At 39.3% G+C, this 27,867-nt stretch overlaps 1 protein-coding gene across 1 annotated transcript in view; it reads right to left on the reverse strand.

Moving 5' to 3' along the window:
• The window catches only part of LOC134314261 (inositol polyphosphate-5-phosphatase A-like), a 227,699-nt gene that overhangs the window by 30,936 nt on the left and 168,896 nt on the right, over positions 1-27,867 (reverse strand). The window contains exon 9 of the mRNA XM_062994820.1: positions 25,790-25,874. Within this exon, the coding sequence (XP_062850890.1) occupies positions 25,790-25,874 (85 nt within the window). The remainder of the gene's footprint in view (positions 1-25,789; positions 25,875-27,867) is intronic.

Raw genomic sequence — 27,867 nt, forward strand, 5'->3', positions numbered from 1 at the left:
TGTGATTAATTATTAATTGATTTAAATACCTGTATACTTGAAAAAGGTTGACTGTACTTACTAAAATTACTCTTATTAATAGGGCTCACAGTAAACTGTACTCTGTACTGTGCTCATGTTTGAATTAGAAAGATATTTAATTTTATTCACTGGTGGATCCAATTACTAGCTAAATTGGTTTATGTAACATGTAATTTCCATTTCGGGTTTTACCACCACTTTTCCTTATCAGAGTCATAGTAGCTCAGGTTTCCCCTGAATCACTGGGCACAATGCAGAAACACACCCCGGACAAGATGCCAATTCACCGTGGGGCCTTGGCCAAACCCCTCACCCCCACACACCAACTGACCAATAGCCAGTGATTTAAAACCTGGTTCCCAGCTGGTAGGGGCTAGTTGTACTTAGCGCTATGTCACCTGAGTGCCATGGTAGACAACAGATTTTTTCGATTACTAAGACTTTGCAGTAGCCATAAAGTAATTAAAATATACTCCTTGCTCAAAATTTGGGGGTTAGGGATGCAAGACCTGTTAGAAGCACTTTCAGCTGCACTACAATCCCTAGTAGAAGACTTAGAACCATGATTACACAGATATTTAGGAATAATTGCACACAATGAAAAAAAAAGCACGAGATAAACACATGACTAAGGATGTAATTTCTGTGTACATTAAATGTATTTCATGTAATAATAGCATACATATTTTTCCAAAACATTTCTTTACACACAGACATCGTCTGAGGATTTTTACAGTATGTTGCAAATCTATAATAATTTATGGCAAACTCATAAATAACAGAATCTGAGAACGTGGCACACCCGAATATTGAGGGACGGCTGTATTTAAAATTTATAGTAAGACTGACAAATTATGTACAATGTAAAATGGTGTTAATAATAAAGCGTAGTACATTGTTTTCTCTAAGCAATTATGAAGGTAAAATAATTCATGATTATAGCAATTATCATGCAGCTCTAACTGCAAACCCTCACCGTGCTATAACAATCCCTAAAATATCATACCGTTCTACAGCACACAGAGCTCAAATGACCCAAATTACCCCCAACGCATTTCAATGATTTTGTGAATCCAGAATTAGAGAAAAGCGTATCATGTCCCTCTGGTCCTCTTTATGTCTCAGTATTGTCCTGACCCCCGAAGACTGTGTGTATGGCTAAATTCCTTTTGTGGAGTCTTTTAACAATTAGTTAAACATTCGACCATCTGTGTTTGAAGACTGTTGAATGAGGTAAAGCCAGTCCTGCTGGTTCCCATCCACAGACCCGATTGAAATTCAAAGCACAGATTAGTTAATTAGGTCAAGCCAATATAGAAAAAAAGAGGGGGAAAAAAGCAGTGTGTTTAGAATAAAATGTCACAAATCAGACCAGTTAGCTCAAGAGTTGCGCAGCAGATTAAAACAAACAGCAGTGGAGAAAAACACCCTCCTCTCGCTAACCCTCCCTTTCAGTTCTCCATTTAGCTGCTTTCTTAAGCCCTAACAAATCGCTCCATCTTTTGCTCATTTGGGTCCGAGCGGTGGCTCTCGGTTCTCCCTTTGCAGCCACAAACTAATGCGCTTTACTGGGCTTAAGCTGCTTTGTGTCATGAATAAGCCAAAGAAAGGACCCCAAAAAAGGCCAAAGCAGAGATACTCAGCCTGTCAGTGTCATTGTTGCTACACAAGCTGAGACAATGCTGTGAAATTCATCTTTTTTTTCTCAATATTTTGTCAGCTGCTATTAAAACTGTAGTTCACCTGATGATTGAGAAGTCATGATGGATTGAAAATCAAAATATCTGAAAACTATCACATTTTAAAGAATTACATGTAAGAATGGAAATAAAAAAAACATAATTCTAATAATTTTTTAATGTTGGGCACTTCACCAAAAGTTTTGTTTTTTTCTCTCTCTCACTCTTCAGCAGAAACCCTCCCTCTGTCTTTCTCTCAACCAGAGAATCAGCCAGGCAGAAAACTCTAGCTGTTTCAGATCGGCAGTGCCACTCTCTGCTTTATTCAAATCAACAGTATCCATTTATGAGTACAGAAGAACAAACTTTCATGCCAGTTTCAGTCCTGTTACTCATATACAACCATCTTCCATTTAGAAACCTTGTGAAAATTAAACAAAGTTGCCTGAAATTGACCAAAACACATTCTGAGTAGTTAAGTGTGTGTGTCAGATTCAGTGTTAAACAAAGATAAACAATGAATTTTAAGTTTAATCAAGTTACTACACACAAATGGCACCCATTCGGTGGAATAGCCCATGCCTTCCCACCCAGTTTTTACCACAAATCAGATGTGGATTCGAACCCTGGATCCCAGCTGGTAGTGTCCTGGTGGGGTAATGCTGGGGTAATGTGAAGGAGCCTAGGTGTATTTTATATAAAAAAGAGTTTGTTTTCTTTCAAAGCAATTAGAAACATTATAAAGAAATTGGCAGCTTAATTGCTGCTAAACGTGGTGCAACCAATAATTAGCTTTTCACAGGGCTTTTGGCCACCTTTTGGATACCTATGCTTGTGAAATACAAATCAATAACAGGATTTAGCATGTGGTTTGCTGTTTTCAGGAGTTAATGTGGTCAAGACTGATGACTGATGAAGAATGCCTTGCTAAAACGATTAGCTAATTAAACACTACGCCACAGATTCACCCAGTTCCATGCGCACATGCACATCCACATGTTCGCGTTATTTGGATCAATCATGTGATTGCTTTCACATCCTAAATGAGAACCTCATGCTTTTGCTTAGCATCATGGTTCAGCGCTGAGTAAACTCACAAATAATCCTCACTATTCTCACTATATAAGAAGAGACCTGAGAAGAACACCTGAGCGTTCGTTAACCCCGCACTGGCAACTTATTTCTGATCATGCATGGGTAATAACTGCAAACGGTAATGTGATCGGAGGGAGACACAATGATGGGAAGGTTACACATTCACTGACATCCTCTGAAAATTATGTTAACAAAACTTATTTGAACCAAGGGATTTTTCACTTGAATTTTTAGTATTTGGCACAAATGTAATGTTTATTAAATGTTTATGTTGAAACAGTTGTGAACAGAGAAAACATGTCTTAGTTACAGCTGCCCCAATATTTATTGCCCCCCACCCATTGGAACACTGATACTATTGTATGCAGATCAAGTTTTTAAAGACATTTCAAGTATTTAGGGAAATTCCTAATAATTAATATTTAATAAATGTTTGTTTATGTTAAACCAGTTGTGAATGGAAAAAACATGTCATAGTTACAGCTGCCCCAATTTTGATTGCCCACCCAACAACATTCAACTGATACTATCGTATGTAGATCTAGTTTTTAGACATTACGAGTATTAAAGGAAATTCCTTAATAATTAATATTTATTAAATGTTTGTTTATGTTGAACCAGTTGAGAACTTTTATCAGGCCAGCTAGTGTACGGCTCTTCTTTCATTAGTGCTTTCAGGCAGTAACAGACAGACCAGTCACATTTTCTAGAGCCGCTGATGGGAGTGTGTATGGTTATGGTGGGAGCTCGAAGACAGTTCGCCAGTTCTGAGAAAAGCCAAAAAGCCTGCTGTCAGATGCATTTAAGTCTGTTGATCCTATCAATGATACAGAAAGCACTGCTCAGTTACAGATGCTTTGTCTATACAGAGGGGTTAAAACAATGCATCCCACAACAAATCCCTCTCAGAACACACACGCACCTTCTGCTCTCACAGCCGGACACAGCTGAAGAGGCTTTACTGAGACCACTTCAAACCTTCTGCTCACACAACTGCCTGATTTAAGCCGTGTATAGTAGTATGTGCATAGTGACACCCAAAACAAGTCTTTAATAGTGAAACAAAAATACGACCCACTGATTTCTGGAAAAAAGTGCTGTGTAGCATACCACAGTAACACCAAGGTACACACAGATGTCACTAAAATAAACAGCCATAACATTAAAACCACCTCCTTGTTTCTACACACACTGTTTGCTTTATCAGCTCCACTTACCATATAGAAGCATTTTGTAGTTCTACAATTACTGACTGTAGTCCATCTGTTTCTCTGCATGCTTTGTTAGCCCCCTTTCATGCTGTTCTTTAATGGTCAAAACCCCCACAGGACCACCACAGAGTAGGTATTATTTCGGTGGTGGATCATTTTCAGCACTGCAGTGACACTGACATGGTGGTGGTCTTTTAGTGTGTGTTGTACTGGTATGAGTAGATAAGACACAGCAGTGCTGACTGTACTGAGAATAGTCCACCAACCAAAAATATATCCAGCCAACAGCGCCCCAAGGGTAGCATCCTGTGACCACTGATAAAGGTCTAGAAGATGACCAACTCAAACAGCAGCAATAGTCAGAGAGTGATCGTCTCTGACTTTACATCTACAAGGTGGACAAACTAGGTAGGAGTGTCTAATAGAGTGGACAGTGAGTGGACACGGTATTTAAAAACACTCATACCAGCACAAAACACACTAACACACCACCACCACCACCATGTCAGTGTCACTGCAGTGCTGAGAATGATCCACCACCTAAATAATACCTGCTCTGTGGTGGTCCTGTGGGGGTCCTGACCATTGAAGAACAGGGTGAAAGTAGGTTAAAAAGGTATGAAAAGAAACAGATGGACTACAGTCAGTAATTGTAGAACTACAAAGTGCTTCTATATGGTAAGTGGAGCTGATATAATAGACAGTAAGTGTAGAAACAAGGAGGTGGTTTTAATGTTATGGCTGATCAGTGTATATACAGTGTATCACAAAAGTGAGTACACCCCTCACATTTCTGCAAATATTTCATTATATCTTTTCATGGGACAACACTATAGACATGAAACTTGGATATAACTTAGAGTAGTCAGTGTACAGCTTGTATAGCAGTGTAGATTTACTGTCTTCTGAAAATAACTCAACACACAGCCATTAATGTCTAAATAGCTGGCAACATAAGTGAGTACACCCCACAGTGAACATGTCCAAATTGTGCCCAAAGTGTCAATATTTTGTGTGACCACCATTATTATCCAGCACTGCCTTAACCCTCCTGGGCATGGAATTCACCAGAGCTGCACAGGTTGCTACTGGAATCCTCTTCCACTCCTCCATGATGACATCACGGAGCTGGTGGATGTTAGACACCTTGAACTCCTCCACCTTCCACTTGAGGATGTGCCACAGGTGCTCAATTGGGTTTAGTCCATCACCTTTACCTTCAGCTTCCTCAGCAAGGCAGTTGTCATCTTGGAGGTTGTGTTTGGGGTCGTTATCCTGTTGGAAAACTGCCATGAGGCCCAGTTTTCGAAGGGAGGGGATCATGCTCTGTTTCAGAATGTCACAGTACATGTTGGAATTCATGTTTCCCTCAATGAACTGCAGCTCCCCAGTGCCAGCCACACTCATGCAGCCCAAGACCATGATGCTACCACCACCATGCTTGACTGTAGGCAAGATACAGTTGTCTTGGTACTTCTCACCAGGGCGCCGCCACACATGCTGGACACCATCTGAGCCAAACAAGTTTATCTTGGTCTCGTCAGACCACAGGGCATCCCAGTAATCCATGTTCTTGGACTGCTTGTCTTCAGCAAACTGTTTGCGGGCTTTCTTGTGCGTCAGCTTCCCTCTGGGATGACGACCATGCAGACCGAGTTGATGCAGTGTGCGGCGTATGGTCTGAGCACTGACAGGCTGACCTCCCACGTCTTCAACCTCTGCAGCAATGCTGGCAGCACTCATGTGTCTATTTTTTAAAGCCAACCTCTGGATATGACGCCGAACACGTGGACTCAACTTCTTTGGTCGACCCTGGCGAAGCCTGTTCCGAGTGGAACCTGTCCTGGAAAACCGCTGTATGACCTTGGCCACCATGCTGTAGCTCAGTTTCAGGATGTTAGCAATCTTCTTATAGCCCAGGCCATCTTTGTGGAGAGCAACAATTCTATTTCTCACATCCTCAGAGAGTTCTTTGCCATGAGGTGCCATGTTGAATATCCAGTGGCCAGTATGAGAGAATTGTACCCAAAACACCAAATTTAACAGCCCTGCTCCCCATTTACACCTGGGACCTTGACACATGACACCAGGGAGTGACAACGACACATTTGGGCACAATTTGGACATGTTCACTGTGGGGTGTACTCACTTATGTTGCCAGCTATTTAGACATTAATGGCTGTGTGTTGAGTTATTTTCAGAAGACAGTAAATCTACACTGCTATACAAGCTGTACACTGACTACTCTAAGTTATATCCAAGTTTCATGTCTATAGTGTTGTCCCATGAAAAGATATAATGAAATATTTGCAGAAATGTGAGGGGTGTACTCACTTTTGTGATACACTGTATATACCACTGCATTCCAGGAACACCCCACAAGAGCTGTCAGTCTCACTTGGTTTTCCCGAGCATCATTTCTTTCGCTTTACATCCAAATATTTTTAAAGCAGTAAATAAAATCTGCTAGGATCCAAAGGTTGATCCTTCAGTCATTCTGTTTCACACTGGAAGAAAGAAAGCTCCATATCATTTTTTCACTTATTTGCATAAACAGGAACTCGTTTTTAAAATTTTATGTGTCAGTGACTCCACCCGCTTCACATTAGCACTCCCAGCTTTCACACAAAATGAATGTAGAGAATGAATGTAGAGAATGATCTACTCTACTCTAACACCTCTGTCCATTCCTAATTGGGACTTAATTGCTCAGCCTCATAAATGATCACAATGGCTCAGATTATTGGTGTAATGGCAGGGCAGGGAGTGGTGCCATGAGGAATTATGAGCTGGAAATCAATAGTGTTGGGTCTGAGTGATAGGAAGAGAGTCTTGAAGGAGAATCTGAGGTTCAGAGGTCAGCTCAGTTTAGTGACTCGGTATTGTAGAGTTATAGGACAACTTGGACAGCTGATTAGTCCTACAAGCTATCATAGATTCAGACTGGCTTTTACAGAAATGTCAGCAATGGAGGGTCCAATACCTTCACTGCTGAGCAACCACTGCCCTACCACTGGATCAGTAATTTATTTATCAAACGTTTGGCACAGAAAGTAGGTGCAAATTTATATGACCAAGCTCATTTCTGTGTACACTCCAGATTGGTAGCTAAAGGCATCTTAAAACTTCTAAACAATATAAAGTTTTGACAGTAATTGTTTCTTGCTAGCTGATGGTGGTCAAGGTGCAGAAATGTAAAGGCCAAGATCTGTCTGTCATTCTGTTGGTTCAGTCAGCATAGAGCTCCTGCAGAAGACTGCACAATGAGCACTCAAGAGACATTCTGAGTCCATGGATAAAAGCTCATAGAAGATATGATCAAAAAATAATGTTCGTCATTTGTCAGATGTCCAAACACCAATGTTTATGCACAAGGGTCCAACAGTGGTGGGGCTAGACCACTAACCCACCAATGCTTTTAAGAGCCTGATACACCAGACTTACTGTCAGTCGTCGATGATAGGAGACGTGTGTTTGAGTTATTGCCGTGTGTTTAAGGGAGGCAATAAGCAAAATTATACCAGTGGTTTCACATGTTAAAAACTAAATATTTGTAAACATTCACTTAATGTTGGTCCAGTGTCCCAAACTGCCAGACCAAACCCCTCAACAGTTAACAAGTACCTCACACACAAATGTTCAGCCCCAAAGCAAAGAAAAACTGGTGAGTCCAGGCTTTCTGGGCGGCCGTGTACTGAGTGTGTGGGTGAAAAACAGATTAAGATAAAGGGTAATGTGAGATGGAAGGGAATGCCACCTATTCATCTTGACTGGTGGAACATCTGGGAAAAAACCTTTAAAACAATAGCGCTGGGTCTTATGGCTAGCTTACGGTCCAGGACAAGGACGTTTGGCTTTGCTAGCACAGAATGGACAGGTCACAAATCATCTCGGGACAACAGGGTTGGTAGGGCAAGCCAGTGAAGTGGTGTGTGTGTGTGTCCTCTCTGGTATTTAAGTCCTGAACAGGCCCATTCTCTAGGGCCCGGCAGGACAAATTGGCCAGCTTGGGTGTCTTTGAGATGCAGTGCAGCACGAGAAAAATGGGACAGGCCTGAAACACAAGGAACACCCCCATAAAAATTCATCACTTTGACCCCTTTGACCTCCTGTTGCTGGGGGGGCACACACACACACACACAAACCTAATGCAATGGACAAGCAGCGAACACGCATCTTAATAACACACATAAACATTAAACAAAATTTGCCAGTTTGACAGGAAATAATTTTTCTGCGTTTATATCAATCGTAAACCAGTACAGTTCTGTATCTGATATCCATACCATTCTTCACCCCACACTCACACAATAGCCAAAAGAAAAGAGTTCTTGACAGGAAAAAGCCACCAGATGCTTCATTGTGCTTGTACGTGTGAGTGTGTGTGGAGTAGAGGCAGTAAGGGGTGTGTATGTTCTCCTCGCTGTATTAAGCAGAGAATGAGGGCTCATTGTTTCACTCCAGGCTTTTGACACATTTGTGCCAAATGTACAAAGAAGGCTAATAGAAGCTTAAACATGGAGAGGCCCACTCCACCTCCCCATTACTACTGCTGCTGCTTCAATCCACAGCTCCCAAACCAGGCATCACAGATGTTCACAAACTGGTTAAGTCTGTGCGTCAATAAAAACAACCAGCTGATTCACACTTAACCGGAGCACAGGCTGAATAGCTTGTAATATAGAACAGTGTAGGGTTCTCATCAAAGGCTGCTTATAAATGTTAATCGTTCTGAGCTTTGCCCTAGCGAGGCTGGGCACATATTGCTACTGCTGGTTACGAAATAAGTTGGCTCTTTAAACCAGTTTTTTTACATGAATGTTGGAAGTGATGCATGATAAAGTAAGTTTATTGTCAAATAAAAGGATTCTGAAAATCTGACGTGAATCTTTACACACAGCAACCAAATTTCAAGCTTTAGAAAAAGAAAGTTAACAAATTAGTCAGGCAGTTTGAATTTACATTTAAATCTTTCAAGACAGATGAGTTAAATAGATTTGCAACAGCAACTACAGTCCTTGTATCATAAATATAACACATATTTATCAGCCTTTTAATCGTGTAATTATTAAATATCAATATGCATTTGAATTTTGTGACAAACAAAAAGACAAAGATGTTCAATATATGAATAACATCAGTAAGTCTGTCTGCATTACGAAACTAAACTACAGCTCCAAATCAGAAAAAGTTGGGAAATTATGGAAAATGCAAATAATAAAAAAACACACTTACAGTTTCTTACATTTACTTTGACTTTTATTCCATTGCAGACAGGATGAACCTGAGATATTTCATGTTTTTTTCTGGTCAACTTCATTTCATTTATTAATAAACATCCATTAATACATTTCAGGCCTGCAACACATTTCAAAAAAAGTTGGGACAGTAAAGCATTTAGCACTAGTAATTTAGCAATGTTGCTATTTCTTTTCACCACACTTAAAAGACGTTTTGGCACTGAGGATACCAAGTGATTTAGTGTTTCAGGTTTTATTTTGTCCCATTCTTCCTGCAAACAAGTGCAACAAGACGCAAGATGTGCAACAAGTGCAACAGTACAGGGTCGTCGTTGTGGCATTTTTTTGTTTCAGAATTCTCTATTGGGGACAGGTCAGGACTGCTGGCAGGCCAGTCCAGTACCTGTACCCTCCTCCTCCACAGCCATGCCTTTGGTTTTGCATTGTCTTGTCTAATAAATGAAATGAAGTTGGCCAGACTGTCAAACTGTCTGCAATCCAATGAAAGTACAACTAAACTACAACTACTAAAGTAAATGTTAGGAACACTGCATTTTTATTTTTGCGTTATATTTGCGTTTTCCCTACTGTCCCAACTTTTTCTGATTTGGGGTTGTACTAAATGAAGAGCCATTTGGGAGTCGACTCCTGAACCAATTGATATGACTCAATAAAATTTGTCAAAGTTTTCCTTGTTGGTTGAGCATCGATATGTCAGCCGCAAACCGACTCAAACTGTAGACTGGAAAACAGTGGCATAATCAGTGCAAAGTAGTTTTAATGCTTATTACTTAAAAGCAGACACAAAGTTAGTTTAAGAGATGGTAAAAATGACCATCAGTGCTTCTTTTACCAATCAGAAAACTGAGTTTTAAGGACAATAGAATAGGAGATTTCCAGGCCAAGACCTCAGAGACGTACATGGTTAAGCCAAAAAAATAAATTACTGGGATTACTTAGAAAGGACCCGTAATAGGGTTAAATAATAAGAGAAAATATTTATGTTTTGCTAACAGGAATAAGAACCTAAAATGTATTATTATATTATATTATATGATTAACATCCTTTTCCACCACAAACCTGATCATGATCTCATATTAGCATATTCTCTTTGACTATCGGGTAAAATGTCAAACAGGCTTTAAAGGTTCTGATCACCTAAAAGGTCATACATGGTCAGAAACAAGCAAATATTCTCAGGCCGTTTTCTCTGCATAATCAATCACTGTCTCTTCATTCCTCTAAACAGGATGTTGTGGCCATCCAGAGATCTAATTTTAAATTCAAGGGTAATCTTGGCTTCTGCTGTCATTGTGACTCAGCTCTGGAGTAGCCGTAATTTAAGTATTAGTTCAACAGAATCAATTTTACTTTAGTTTTGCTGACTTTACTATTTATAGGTATGTGTTTGAGTATGAGGAACATTTTCTTTTATTTCTTAAACTACTCACATTTTCCCCAAATTGTAAATAAAACTGACATTTGCAGACAATAACAATTTTGACAACGCATTTCCAAACAATTTTAAGTTTTTCAAACCCTGAAAATGTATTTTATATGTTGTACAACCTAGGAATAGTTATATTTGTTTATACTTGTATATAAATATATACAAATATACACCAACGAGGCATAACATTATGACATTAGGTGAAGTGAATAGGTGGGGTGTTCCTGGTCTGCAGTGGTCAGTATCTATCAAAATTGGTCCAAGTAAGGAACAGTGGTAAACCGGTGACAGGGTCATGGGCGGCCAAGGCTCATTGATGCACATGGGGAGCGAAGGCTGGCCCATGTGGTTCGATCCAACAACGAAGTTAATGCTGGTTCTGATAGAAAGGTGTCAGAATATACAGTGCATCACAGTTGCAGGGCTGTTCTGGCAGCAAACTGGGGACCGGACCAACACAATATTAGGAAGGTGGTCATAATGTTATGCCTGATCTGTGTATTTCTACAGTATATTTGTATTATTGTAGTATTCAGTCTGACACTACATGCTTCTGTAGCCGAATTGTTCAAAACTTTAAAAATGTGATGTCAATGTGCTTCAAAATAATTTGAGCTTTATTTTTACATGCATGTTTCATGATATTTCAGTCAACACCACACACTTTCATGGAACTGTGAATGTTACAGCTATGTAGCTATAAAACACTGCTACATACATAATATGCATTAATTAAAGGTTTAAAAAAAAGATTGTATTTTTTTTACTAAGAACTATGTATTGTGCCATCTTATATATGAAACTTTATATCCCATAATATAAAATGCAACCCTCATGTTCATGTAAAGTATTTCTTGTAATCCTAGTCTCTGTTTTCTAATGACAAAATCATTTCACCCTGCCACTTAATTCAAGAATCAATTAGCAAACAGCCCCACTCGACGAGGAAAACCAGCCGACAATATCAGGCGTGCAAATTAAAACTCACTAACCTGCTTTAATGGCACGCAACTAATATGTTTTACAAACCCAGACAACACACCCATCAATCTAAAAGTCTTTAATATTTATCATCAGTCAGGTCCAGGGTGATTTGGTGCATCGCTTAGTGTGTATGAAGCAACGATTAACAATTAGTGATTACGACTTAATGAGCATCTAAGCTTGAGTTCATTACTGCAGTAATCAATGCAGACCAATCAATGTCTGTAAAACAAGTCTTTACCAGCAGCGACAAGGCTGTTATTGCCTTTAATAGCACAGGCCAAATCCTTCTGCTCATTAGATTTAATTTACAAATTAATTTAGAAAAATGTGTGTGTGTGCATCAACTTACCACTACTTTCTGGTTTTGTTATAATTAAATGATCATTTACATAATTTTACTATGTATGTGTCTCTTTAAAGACCATTTCTGACAAATCGGGTCATATCTCAGTGATCTTTACTCTGGGTTTAGTCTGAGAATGAAAGAGAGATCAATTCACACCAAACAGTTTTCTTCTCATTAAAGCTGAAGAGTTTTAAAACCAGATAATACTACACATAAACAAATGTTTATGTCCAAGCCTGCAATGGGGAATGGTTGTATACGCTCAGCGGCTGACTTATGTAATATAAATATATTCCAAGTAAAGAAAAAGTTAGTTTCCTGGCACAACACATGTATTATTAAACAACATATGTAATAATATCTGACTGAAACTGGCCGTGCCACTCTCCTGCTTATCTCTGATATGCAGCCAATAAATGACTGGTTAGTGGTCAATAACCAAATAATACTCCAACTTCTGGTGTTTAGTATATTTATCGTCAGTTGAAAAGTAAAAAAAAAACAGAGTAGTAAAAAAACAGTAATAATAGTAAAGCAAATGCACCTTATGTCACTTTTACATAGTAAGCATGGTTATAGCAAGTTTATAGCATGCTTTACTACTGCTTGCTGTATTACTTCAACCTAAACTATTACCAAGGTTTGTGTTTAAATGCATTATGTTGTGTAGTAACCTGTTTGCTACGATTTAGCAAGTAGCAATTTAATTTATTTTAAGTTACTGTAGATCAAATGTTATTTTGAAATTAAATCAAATGACAACATGCCAATAATGAGAGCAGCTATACTATTGTCTTTCTGCACTGTTAGAGACAGGAACACCTTCCTATTTACCCAAAAAGGCCAAATATGCTTATTTAGACTCCCAGATGTGGATGAATATGTTTCTTTTTTTTGGTAACCTGACGATTTCTTAATTTAGTCTTAATTTACCTTTATTTAGATATGATCAAAATGCTCCTCCCCAATATAGTCATAGTCATGGTAATGATATCCCACTCACAGCTTTGCATAATGTTAGGATCCGTCTGTGTTTCCATCAGTTATTAATGGCAGGACTGTTTTAGGATGGTAGGAAACCTCAAACCCTCCACCCCACAGACAGGTAGATTTAGCCTCTTACCGATGTTCAGTTCAAGGCTACGGCTTTGGCCTAAAGTGCTATATGAGATTACATTATTACATTACAGTATTACAGTATTAAATATCTGTAAACATGTCATGACATTTGGTTGCACAGTGTTTAAATGGACTACATTTAAAAAATTTTAGGCAGCTATTAAGATAATTAAAAAAAATACATGTGCAGTATCATTATTTAAAAGGTGATAGCACCTCTCTCCTTTATGACAAAGCATCAGAACAAAAGAATCAAAATTTTCCCAAAAAACAGGGGAACTCTAGGCCCAGGGTAAAGACATGTTCTTGATTAACTATAACGGCTGGATTTTCGGTCTACAATAGGTTCCTTCAAGTTATCAACCAAAATTATTAAAAAAAGATGACGATTATAACCAATATAAAGCAAGTCTGAAAAGCTTAAACCTCGTTAAGGTTAACCCTTTTGTTTATGCAGACAATGATCCATGTGTGCCCTCCTCTCAGATGGTCATGATGGTGGCAATCTGTGTCTCAATAAGAGTACAGTCTGAAAAGACAGCACACAATGCTGTCCAGCACACAATGGCCCATGATTCATTCCCAGCAACACCCTTTAATTCGTTTGCATCATTTCATTTAAATGATCCTCTCCAATCACACTGGGTGGTGTCCCAACTCAGGAAGAGGGGGTGGAGGATGAGCATAGTCTGGGTCTGGTGTTCAGTAATTCGCTAGGTCCCCGTCATGTGGGTGGGCTTTGTGATTCGTTTTTTTAACCAATTTTTCATGCCCATCCCTCTTGATGTGACCCTACTGTGGCTCCTTTATGGAGCTGACAGGCCGGTGCAGGAGAACATGCTGCCCTTCTGATAGCATGAAATCGGGAACAAAAGCCCCCCCGAAGATAGAGTGGAGAAGAGAGGCGATGAGGCGCACGGAGCCCAGTCCATCCCCCACCTGGCTCTCCGGAGCTGTCCTTCTCTTGGCTTGTCCTTCTCTTTCTGCATAAACAGCTGGGAGCACACGTGAGGAGAAGAGTGGCGCGAAGGACAACATTTTCTCCTCTGCCTTCATAAGCTCTGGCTCCTCCTCAAGAGCCAATGCGGGTAAATCGAGACAGACTTCACAGAGGGGAGGCCAACTCTCAATGTGGCACGTAAGGGAACCTCTTAAAAATGACGGGGTGACTGTGGAAGGCTTGTGAATGAAGAAAAAAACAAGTGTTTGATGACACATTCCCTAGATTTGCTCCATAGGGTCAAACTTTTTGGAGGAGAAACTTGAATTTTGCTATGAATATATACTTCCTTTTGGAAGCATTAGGTTGGTGAAAAAGGTGCTCTGGTCAGGATGGCCGAGGTAGTCTGGAAAAAGTATCCAAACCTACCGTCAACCTTCACAGAGACTGGACAGATTTTACTATAGTCTGTGGTTTGGGATACAGCCTGTAGTTTGAGGAGAGACTAACTAATAAGCATGACTTAAAGAGCTAATGTCACCCCAAACTATGCCATAAGGATTCCTGCCCGGAGGTCCAAAACAGCCTAATTGGCCTTGCTCTTTGGATGACATGATGGCAATCATGCCCTTACTGTCAATCAAAATCAAGATCAGAGGGGGGAAGTTAATGACCCCCCTCCGAACAAGCTAATCACCACATTCACATTTTCAGCATTTAGCACACGCTTTAATCCAAAGCGACTTACAGTACTGTGATAGTATACAATCTGGCGGCTAAGGGGCTTTGTTCAAGGGCCCAACAGTAGCAACCTGGCAGTGGTGGGGCTTGAACCGGCAACCTTCTGATTACTGGTCCAGTACCTTAACCACTAGGCTACAACTGCCCTACACACAAGTAGAATTTTGAATAGACAGTATGTTGTTTGGGACAGCACTTTGATTTGAGAATAGACTGTCCTTCATGTCAATCGAGAGCAACACAGAAAATAAGCAGTCCAGAAGTAAGACTGGACACTGGACATTGATCTTCTCAATGTTTCATGAGGTACAGCAGAGAAAGATAAGGTGGCTAGCTTATAGAATGTACTGGTGGAAGCTGGTGGATGGAAATCAGCTGCATATTGACTGTACGAAGAACCCAATGAATCTGATAACATACCCCAAGCAGCAAATAATCTAGTAATAGATGCAAAGAAATAAATAAGCAAGAATATGTTTATTGTGCCTGGTATACCATTTAAACTCTTTGTTTTCTTTTCGTAACTATGAGCCTAGGAGCCATAGTTACACTCAAGCTTCTCCATGAAAGCAAAGTAATGATTCTAGGAGAAGAAATGGGGACGACTGCAAATGAAAAGGTTAGAAAATTTATAGAAATTAAGTAGCAAATAAAAGACACAAAAATATCCACAGCCCGTATGGGAGAAAGTGGATAGAACAGGTATAGCACAGAACTGAGAACTGGTTGTGAAAATATGACAGGCTGCACCGGCCGTCTGAAACAACTTACTTCTTCGTGCAATGCACGAACGAAAGTTACCAACTGGCACAGCATGTGCGTAACGTGGATTTACGTGTTGAGTCCGCTCCAGAAAAGGCACGTCATGCCACTTTTGGGGCAATCCACTCTCCCAGGGTGGTTTAGAAGAAATAGGGCAGTGGTTAAGGTACTGGACTAGCAATCAGATGGTTGCCAGTTCAAGCCTCACTACAGCCAAGTTGCCACTGTTGGGCCCCTACGCAAGGCCCTTAACCCTCAATTTCTTAAACTGTATTTAGTCATACCTGTAAGTCGCTTTGAATAAAACCACCTGCTAAATGCCACAAATGTCAATGTAAATGAAAACCAGACTGCAGCAAGCAGCACAGCACCGCAGTTTCAGATGAATGCAGGTGTGCTAGCAAAGGAGCTGGCAGTTGTAAAAGGGAGAGACTGTAATATCTAAAAAAAAACTTCAACCTGAAGCGAATTAACACCTACAAGGTAAATGAGGTGATTGTCAATTAAGGGAAATTGACACATCAGTCATAAGTGCCTTTGTGCCCCATCTGCAGGTCAAAAATGGCAATGCAGAAGGACAGAACTCAACATGGGTCAGCTGTCGAACAACATAATCAGAGCCAATACTTGCCTAAAATGTTTTATCGTTCTCCCAAGTCAAGTCATGACTCTCCACAATACAAGTGGGTTCATAGCGGCTTGCTTCTCTATAAAGCTGTACCACACAGTCATAGCATAGAGGCTGTGTGAGCCAGAGGCTGTAGTGGCTTCCACTGCCAGGCACCTCCCTCGCCCGGTCACCCACCCCGTGCCAGTCTTATGCGTGGACCCTGACACAATGGGGCCAGACCCCAGGAGCACGCCTAACCATCTCAGAGCAGAACAGAAGCCGCTGGTTGTTCTTCATTCTCTCTGATTTTTTAATTACGTCTTGATCAAAGCCGCTACGCTCTCGCCCTGTGTGTGGCCCTCTTTGTTTTTGTGTTATTAGATGGAGAGGGAGAAAGGGATAGAGTGGGAGGCACGGAGACAGAGAGTAAACAGACCGAAAGAGAAAGAAGCGTTTGTTACGATCAGTGCGTATCAGCTGAGGTCATCACAGAGATCATGTGGGTTTATTAGGATTGATAGTGTATCAGAATGTGCAAGTGATAACTCCAACACTGAATAACCTCGGTTTATTGTAATAAATCATCTTACTGTGGCAAAATGAAGAAGAACAACACAATAACAGTTAAGTCCCTAGAAAGCATTTGTATAATTACAAAACATACACTGATCAGCCATAACATTAAAACCACCTCCTTGTTGCTACACTCACTGTCCATTTTATCAGCTCCACTTACCATATAGAAGCACTTTGCAGTTCTACAATTACTGACTGTAGTCCATCTGTTTCTCTACATACTTTTTTAGTCTTCTTTCACCCTGTTCTTCAATGGTCAGGACCCCCACAGGACCACCACAGAGCAGGTATTATTTGGGTGGTGGATCATTCTCAGCACTGCAATGACACTGACATGGTGGTGGTGTGTTAGTGTGAGTTATCCTGGTATGAGTGGATCAGACACAGCAGCGCTGCTGGAGTTTTTAAATACCATGTCCACTCACTGTCCACTCTATTAGACACTCCAACCTAGTTGGTCCACCTTGTAGATGTAAAGTCAGAGAGGATCGTTCATCTACTGCTGCTGTTGGTCATCTTCTAGACCTTCATCAGTGGTCACAGGACGCTGCCCAAGGGGCGCTGTTGGCTGGATATTTTTTAGGTTGGTGGACTATTCTTAGTCCAGCAGGGACAGTAAGGTGTTTAAAAACTCCATAAGTGCTGCTGTGTCTATCCACTTATACCAACACAACACACACTAACACACCACCACCATGTCAGTATCACTGCAGTGCTGAGAATGATCCACCACCTAAATAATACCTACTCTGTAGTGGTCCTGGGAGAGTCCTGACCATTGAAGAACAGCATGAAAGGGGGCTAACAAAGCACGCAGAGAAACAGATGGACTTCAGTCAGTGATTGTAGAACTACAAAGTGCTTCTATATGTTAAGTGGAGCTGATAAAATGGACAGTGAGTGTAGAAACAATGAGATGGTTTTAATGTTATGGCTGATCGGTGTACAAAACTGTTCACAGAACAACCAGAGGTAGATTCAAACCCATGTCCTTACGACCCATTCTTCTAATTTTCACACCCTTTCAATATACAGCCCAGTGATTTAATCATTTTTTTTTTACATTTTTAATTAGAAGGTCACAAGAGGGTGTTAGATCAATATGGTTTTAATTCATTTCAGTTGTAAAATGTTCAAAATGTGACATTTCTGTGTCCATTAGAGCTTTATAATCCCCCAGCAAAGTGACTGACAACTTCTGTTTGAAAAAACCCTGTACTGGTGGTGAAATAAACTATTGAAAATGTGTTCAATTTGATCATTAAGCCCATAAAACAACAGATATAAAATTAAAAAGACTAATAAAAATGAGAGATCATGATTGGTGCGCCCTTTAGATTTATACAAATAAGTAATTTTAACTGGGTCGTTTAGCAAATGAATAACATACAGTAAATAAATCACTTAAACTGCATTAGATCAGTCATTTTAAGCCAATACATGTGTGTGTGTGTGTGTGTGTGTGTGTGTGTGTGTGTGGCGGGGCTGTTTATCAGATGAGGATGAGGGTCAGTATCGCTGGGGTCGGGAGTCTCGTAGAACAGAGTGCACACCCGCTGACTAATGGATGGCTGCGTCCCAAAATTAATTAGCCTGACTAATGTAGTGTACACTTAATTTCAGTGCCTGTCTTTTGATTTATGGCAGGCCATGCGCACAAACGCAGCGTGAAATGGAGCCTTTATTGTCTGATAAAGATTTCACCAGTAAACACGGGCATGGCCTCACTGACAGCGGAACACCAGACGTCCAGCAGCCTGTCTGGCTCGGTGTAAGCAGATGTGTACGGACGCACGAGCACACTAGTAAACCCACTCATGCACATACAGTCCCGTTTATGAACAGTGACACCCCTTTTTGGTAAATTAGCTTAATCTGACATTAAAAAAATTAAATCTTTAATTGAAGTACAAAACACACTTTTTTCCTCCACACACACACACACACACAAACATTTTCAATGTTCATTGTCTATTTGAAAGAAATGGATGCAAGCCTCAAATTTACGCACTCACTCACTTTCTTAACCACTTATCCAATCAGGGTCATGTGTGCTGGAGCCTGTCCCACCTTTTCAATGGGCGCAAGGCACACAGTAACACCCTGGACAGGGGGCCAGTCCATCGCAAGGCAGACACACATACACACATACACACACCCATTCACCTATAGGGCAATTCAGTGTCTTTAATTAACCTGTTTTTGGACTGTGGGAGGAAACCGGAGCTCCTGGAGGAAACCCACACAGACACGGGGAGGACATGCAAACTCCACACAGGACCCGGACTGGACAGGTTACTAGTCCATCACAGGGCAAACACACTCACACACAGACACACACATTCACACCTAGGGAGACACTAGTATCTCCAGCTAACCTGACGGCCTGTATTTGGACTGTGGAAGGAGACCGGAGCACTCCACACAGAAAGGACCTGGACTGTTCCACCTGATAATCGAACCCAGGACCTTCTTGTTTTTTATTCATGAATAAACCATAAGTTACTCGTGTATACTATATATATGTAATAATAACTTAAATAATTGATGATTTAATGATTTAATAATTGACTCGCAGTAATAATTGGTTACTAAGTTTAAGCACAACAATTGAGTTTTAATCCAAAATTGTATTAATGGCTGGATTTGTCATATCCTAACATAACTGTATTTTCGAGAGCATTATTTAATTAAACGTTATTTATTATTTGCTCTTTGCAGATATTGCACAGGCGTTTACACAAATACACCAAAGAAAAAAAAACAGCACAGGCACTTTTTGCACACACACATACACGCTCATAAGCAAGCACACACTTCAGCAATAATCCATTCTTTCTGTCCCACTATGCCTGCAAAGACAAACAGCATCTGAGTTGACTTTGGCAGCGGAAGTGTGCTGTAAACCTCTTCAAACGCTGAAAAATGAAATCTTTATTATCTACGCCTGTCACTAATGAGCACTTTACAGGCCTCATTTGGATCAGTGATTGTACACGGCTTCACCTTTAATTTCATGCTGCTCAGCCCACACAACGGCGGGACAAAAGCAAGAAAGATTGATGTATGCCGCCTCCTGCACTTCTCCCGGCTACACACAGGGGGCAGTAGCAACTACATGCTAAAAAAAACAGAGTACATCCTCTCGTTTTCCACTGTTAGCGACAGCAGCTAGTAAAAGCAGCAGGTAAACTCCAATTAAAACAAGCACAAGTACTGTCCCGAGGACAGTAGATCATGTCAGTAATTAACCCCGCCGATGGCCTCTATCAATCCAGGAACTAGAAGGGCTCGAGCCTGCGCCATTTTTGGGGGAATTAAATTTACATTCTAATAACTTTAATTAGGAGATATTTTAAATATACTGGAGACCAGGCACCCAGCTGCAGGACTGTCAATGTGCCTGCTGATTCACTACCGACCAAACCCTGAGGTCCCGCTCCAATCCCAGCATGCACTTCAACTTCTTGGCACTGACCAAAGTACACTGTCCATTCATTAAATAGCTTTTCAGTGTCTTTCAATCCCTCTAAAATTCTTGATGCTTCAGTTTTTAATAAACGAAGAGAGATTTTATAGGTCTAACAAGAGAAACTGGGTCTCATTAAACCCCTCCATAAAAATGAATGAATTTCTAATTTGCGTTGAAGGGTTTGATCCTTGTCTCCGGTCAGGAGGAGTTTATTGTTCCTTTGATGTTATAACATGTCAAATCAAATCCAATCAAATAAAATGTACTTGTATTGCTCTTTTTCTATTTAACATTATATCAAAGCAACTTAACATATTCCAGGACTAAACCCCCCTGATGAGAAAGCCGAGGGCTACAGTGGCAAGAAAAAACTCCCTAAATATTACAAGGACTGAACAGAGACCTCCATCCTCCTTGGGTGGCCTAAAGGATAATTTGGATGTTACAATGAGCGGGACATACATTTTATATTAAAACCATGGCCCGCCTTTCATTTGTGACTACAACAGCCTCCACTGTTGTGATAAGGCTTTAAATATGATTTTGGACTTGTGCACAGGGGCAAGTCATGCTAGAATAAAAAAGGGCCTTCCCCAAACTGTTTCACACTATAATTTATATTATTATTTTATATAACTGATGTATGACAGTAGTAAAGGTCAGTAATAAAAAGTGTAGGTTATTGGGATTCCATTGCAGTCTACCTGTGACAACTGCAAGCTAGTTTATTAGCAATTAGCATGTTGGTTAGCATTAGCTATGTAATAACTTCACTCATGTCTGTTGATGAACAGTGTGTGTTTGTGGGTTGACTAGTAATAAACAAAAATCACCCACTGCCTACTACACAGTGAGTCAAAAATAAAAATGACACGACTGTAGAGTAGTGTACTGGTTTTATGCAATGTGGGACACAGCCATGATCATAAATATTTTGGTTTAGTCCAGGCAGTCCCATGGTCTAAATACTGAATATAAGAGCTTGCAAACGCCATAATCATAAATATATTTTGACAGGTTTGCCGTTCACTGAATAAATTATAGAGGATATGGCAACGCAAATCATGACTTACATACGACCTGCTCTGGTGTACTTGAAATAGAATGACTTGAAAAGCTGTTAGAAAACACCAATTTTATCAATGCCAGTCAATTTTATTATTGCTTCTCTTTTCTTAAATCACACTACAATAACTGATAGAAAAAGACAGAGAGTGCAATTCAGAGAGACACTGGGAAATGAAGTGTAATAGAGAGGGTCTAGCATTAGAACCCATGTGGCTTTGTTCTTTTTCCCCAGTGAAATACATCGCTAAATAGGGGTCAATTGAAGTCAGGTCCCCTCAGTCAAATACAATTACTAGAGTTCCCTCTTTATAAGTGTGTGTGTGTGTGTGTGTGTGTGTGTGAGAGAGAGAGAGAGAGAGAGAAATTGACTCATGGATTTGGTTACTGATCCTGTCACACAGGAGGGAAGGACCACCAGTGTCCCACACAGCATTACACAGGATTTCTGCTTAGACTATTTTCTATTATTGTTATTTTTATTCTTGATATTATTGTCATTATTATTATTGTTGTTATCAATATTATTTTGTTATTATTATTGTTATTATTTGGTTATTATTATTATTATTGATATTACTATTGTTATTATTATTGTCATTATTATTATTGTTATTGATATTATTATTATTATTTTGATATTACTATTGTTATTATTATTGATATTATTATTGTTATTACTATTGTATTTGTTATTGATATTACTATTGTTATTATTGTTGTTGCTATTATTATTGTTATTATTATTACTCCTGTTGTTATTGTTGTTGTTATACCTTTCATTATTATTGTTTTTATTATTATTATTATTATTATTATTATTGTGGTTAGTATTGTTGTTATACTTTTTATTATTATTACTATTGTTGTTGTTATTATTATTCTTGCCGTTATTACATTGTTGTTGTTATTATTATTATTATTGTTATTGTTAATATATGTTTTATTATTTTTTATTGTTGTTAGTATTATTATTATTATTCCAGTTAATATTGTTAGTATTGTTTTTGTTTTTATTATTATTGTTGTTACTATTATAATTATTATTTTTAATAATGTTGTTGTTAATGTTATATTTAAAAATGTATTAATTATACAAATACTAAGAAAACTGTAGGTCTCCTTAGTGCTCCAATGACACAGATGAAAAAGAATATCTAGTGGTAGAATATTTTTATCAGAGGTATTTTAATGTTCTTACATTTTGTTCATTGACAAATACTTGGTTTGTAAAGATTTAAAAAGTTTCATATTAGTAACCATCTAATATTAAGCTATATATTTTTTTCATTTGCAAAATATATTTTTGATCAAAATTAGAATTCTTAAAAACGTACATTATATACAAATTATACGCAAAATAATGTCATAATTTGGGATGTCACTTGCATTCTTATAATTAATCAGATTACCAGTAACTGACAAAATGAAAATTAAAAAGTTGAGTTAGATTTGACAGAATGACAGGCTGTGTATGTGCACGTGTGTTAACAGTACAGTTCATCAGGACTGGAGAGGTATTTACCAACCACTAATTCTTCTCCTGCCATTAATTATCATCATCATTATGGCAAGAGCATCATCAAGCACTGAACCAGCCTCTCACTACTCACACACACACACACACACACAGACACACACACAGAGTATTTTTTTAGTACCGCTAGGGCAACTAAGCAGTTTTAACCTTAAAACTGAACTAACTTTAACATTTATTTAAAGAACGTGGGCACAATTTGAGCTTTACAAAAGATATCAAATATACACAAGACATGTATGATTATTCCAGCAGTAAGAAAAAAATATGCTTTCAATTTGTGATGTCAAAAGATTACATTTGTTGGGGGAATAAAAATGCACACATCTTACGTTTAGGTTTATTTGTTTCTTGTGTGTGGTGCACTTTATAGGGACATTATTACTGACATTATTACTGACATTACAAGATCAACCAGTCCACCTATAAAGAAATATTATTTGTGAGGTGAATCAAACACTAAACTAGGGGTGGGGACCTTACTAAATGGGAAGCAAAATTAATATGGCCAATGCTTATTAGTACAAATTAAATTAATAAAATATGACTGAAATATTTTTTAAAAATCTTTAAAAAGGGTCTACAACAGGATGGCATGGTTATTTCTGCTCTGAGTTGCATCCTAGAGTCTGGCATAACAGTGTTAAGCCTCAAAGTCCATAAAATCTGCACAGCAAAATGCACACTTGATAAAAAAACCCAATCCCAAATCTTACATTTACTTTGACTTTTATTTGATTGGAGACAGTATGAACCAATTACATATTTTCTGGTCAACTTCATTTTGTTTGTTAATATACATCCATTCATGCATTTCAGGCCTGCAACACTTTCCAAAACATTTGGGACAGTAAAGCATTTACCACTTTGTAAAGTTGTCTCAACATTTTCTGATTTGGGCTTGTATTTAATCAGACTGTTTATTTGAAATATAACAACAACCTGAATGCAAGTGTTTTGTAAAGAAAGAAAAAAAGAATAGTCAAGCAGGCAGTGGTTAGTGTAGCCGCATTTCAGAAATGCGAACAGGCCAAGCAGCGCTCCCTGAGGCCTGCACCCTGAACTGCAGCTCCTGCCGGGACGGAACAGAGGAAGACCATTATCTCGTTTACCACACAGGATGAAGTCCTTCCTGCATCATTAGAGTTCAGCAATTCAGCTGTTCAACAATTCAACAGGAAAACAATTCCGCTATTGAAGAAGCCCTCCTTCCCTTCTCCTCCCCTCTTCACTTTAACAGTGAGAACCTCCTCGAGCAGGACAATGACCTGAATCTCTCTCTGTCTCTGCTATTCTCTCTCACACTGGCACATGCACCCAAACGGCCCCGCCCTCCCCGCAAAATTTCTAACCTGTTCATCACACCCGGAGCTCAGCTCGCATTAATAAAAAACGGCCCAACAAGTGTTTATGAGGTGGATTTGAATAAGAAACAGCATCAGGAACTGGCCTGAATGTGAAGAAGCTCTCTGGATGAAAGACAGACGGTGTCCGGCCCCGGGATTTCGCTCTGGCATTTTACCGCTCTGGCATTTTACCGCCGGGAGATTTATGACTCATTAATGTGTTCACTACGGCCTCGGTCCAGCTGTGTTTGCTAACCTGCCTGAAAGGTGCATTGTTATGTTCTTCTCTCTCACGCACACACTCACTATGTGCTAATGAGGCCCTTATAAAGCCAGGAACTCCTCATTGAGCTATTGATTAGGATGTCATAAAGCATCTAATTCCAGCACACATACATGAGCTTTGTGTCTGACTGACTGGCGGGGGGGGGGGGGAAAGTGAGAAAGAACAAGCGCTAGTGCCAGAGAAAGACAGAGAGACAAAAGACAGAAGAGTGCTGCAGATTTGTTGCCGTCATGTTAAACCACAATAGCTGAGTGATATGACAAGATACTCATAGAGACAGAAATTTGATTTAAATGTAAAGAAAATTCAATATTACATCCTCACAGCTTCTTGGATTTATTTTAAAGACAATAAGCAGTTGTTTAAATCTTCTTTTTTAATTACTACAATATAGTTTTATATTAATAAACTAGTGTTTTTTAATTAACTGAACTTTCATAGTTCTACCAAGGTGCAAAATTCAATGTAGTGCAACTGTAGGGTTGGACAATAATCACACATACACAAACACACACACACTAATAAACACACACAAACGAACCCACATCTGACACCATCTTGCTCCCTGAACAATTAATATTCAGTAGGGGATAGTGGTAGCCTAGTGGGTAGAACTTTGGGCTATTTACTGAAAGGTCGGAAGTTTGAATCCCAGCTCTGCCAGGCAGCCACTGTTGGTCCCTTGAGCAAGGCCCTTAACCTGCCCTTAAGTCTGCTCCAGGGGCGCCGTATGATGGCTGACCCTGCGCTCTGACCCCAGCTTCTGTACATCTGTATATTTATATATGACAAATAAAGGCATTCTATTCTATTCTACTATTCCGCACACTCAATTACTATATTATTAGTTGCATATTTTGCACATCATTGCATTTTTGCACACAATTCTTTAACATACTCACTGATATATATACCCCAGAATGTTGTTATATATCAAAACATGCTGCATTACTCACACTTGCCTCTTGGTCCCGTGCCTTTACTTGACAGACACACACCCATTCACACTTACACTTAGGACAATTTTTAGTAGCTCCAACTGGCCTGACTGCATGTTTTTGGACTTGTGGGTGAAAACAGGAGCACCCAGACGAAAACCATGTGGATGCAGGGAAAACAACTCCATATAGAAAGAACCCTGGCTACCTGGCCAGGGAATCAAACCTATTCACTGCACTACTGTGCCAACTACTAATATTAATTAATATGAATATGTAAATAAATATCATTTTAATATGTTGTTGTGGTATATTTGGCATATCACCCATCCCCAGTCTAATCTGCATTAATATCAGGACTTCCTACCTCTATAACCTGCTTTGCATCCAGTCTGAAGTTAAAATCGCCGAAGATGAAATACGGCACCTTCTCATAGCGTTGATCACTGATCCTGAAAAAGAAAGAGGTAAAAATCAGTAGGATGAAAGCCAGTTTTGCTCATTCTGGATAAAGGTAAACAGTACAGCAGTGATTTTTTGGACTTGGAAGAGCAGAGGAGACATGAAAGAGTGCAGTACAGAGTACTTTAATCACCAGTGCCGTGAACTTTGGGAAAATCATGTAAACTGATAAACCTGGAGCAGATGTGCTGGATTAAAGTTCTAACAATTCTGGTGCTAAATATACACGCAAGCAGCATAACATCACACAGCAAGAAAACTTACATCTCAGTTCTACTATATTCAGTAGAGCTGCTGATGCTCTGATACATGTTTACTTGCAAGGAGTAAGATTTTTTTGTTCCTGTATAATTACTGAATATAAATAAAAGAATATATTTTATTTGTAAATACTGCAACCTTATTTTAAACACTTTACTGGGTTATTAAACTGATCTTTTTGACTACTGCTTGTTTCTATAGACTTGATTAAGAAAGAAGCAACAAATATTATTTATTATTTTTTAAAATTATTTAAATAGTTTACAAATCCAACTTGTAGTACTATGATAAGGGTGTATGTATGTGTAGAAATGTAATTTTATATATATATATACACACGCATTTATATATGTGGGTGTATATATACAGTATATATATATATATATATATATATACTGTATATATATATATATATATACATATTTTAATATGTATTTTCTGGGCAATGTGTGCTGCCATCATTCAGTTATAAATTATAACTACATAAATAAGAACATGGACATAATAAAACAAAATGTAAACATGTAATGTAAACTGTATGGTAACACATCTTGCCATCACAAATGAAAATTAGCTAAACTTATCCTGCATATTGTTTGACCAACTTTAACCTTATTAGTAACAATTAGACCCTAAAAACCACAGCAGCTCTAAAATTAAAATCTTATTTCCATTACAACTCGTGCTATGTTCCTGTATTGCCTCTTTTAGCCTGCACTTCATCCAACACTCCCCACAACTCCGAGTTCTGGACGATTCATGGAGTCCAGAGCTCTAAGGAGTCCTGGAGTGCTTCCAGAGAGCAGCAGGTCCTCACGGCATTCCCCCTCTGTCCTCTCTTAAAAAACACACTCCTCACATGAGGAATAATTAACTTGCCATAGCTAATCATTTATTTGGTGAGCGTGTGAGGAAAAAGAAGTAGCCGAGTGTCTCTGTACTGGATTAATTGATGCAGATGCTATCAAAGCTAATCGCTGGGATAAATCTCCCTCCAGCTCACACTGCCTAATACCGCTGTATTTATGAGCTCGTAGTGGACGGGTCTTACACCGGCAGTTCTGTTCCAGGACTGAACTCCCCAGAGCTGCTGGAACCTTAAGAAATATGTGTCTTTAACCTGGCAGGATTTGCCAGTTTCTGTCTGGGTGCCATTCTTCTCATGGTGGTTGAGGGTTAGATGAGACTTGCTATTGAAAAAGCAACTTTTTAAAAAGAGGTCTAAACGCTGACCTTAAATGTACTGGAAAAGGTGAAGACTCTTTTGGAATTGGGCTCTTTTAGCCACATTTTATATGGCTAGATTTTTCAGGCACACATATACTATAGCTAACGTATAAAATCATGTAAATAAATACTTGGTGGCAACATTTTACAGGAAGGCATTTCCTTTTCTGGCATGACTTTGCAAGGTCCACAAAAGCCTTGGTTTGGGAAGTTTGGTGTGAAGGAACTCCTGCACAAAGCCCTGACCTCCACTTAAGGGATGAATTGGAATGTAGATTGTGAGCCAGGCCATCTAGTCCATCTCATCCAAATTTGACCGAATGGGCACACAAACACCCCCAAGACACAGTAGCCAATTAAAGTCTGCTGCAGGCACTGCCAATTATGCCCGCTAGATGGCGCCCAGCCGACCGGTGGCAACGCCGAGTTATGAACCGTGGAGTATGGAATCTCAGCGCTGGTGTGCTTGCGGAATATCCCGCTGTGCCATCTGGG

Source organism: Trichomycterus rosablanca, chromosome 5 (assembly GCF_030014385.1).
Source record: "Trichomycterus rosablanca isolate fTriRos1 chromosome 5, fTriRos1.hap1, whole genome shotgun sequence".
NCBI lineage: Eukaryota > Metazoa > Chordata > Actinopteri > Siluriformes > Trichomycteridae > Trichomycterus > Trichomycterus rosablanca.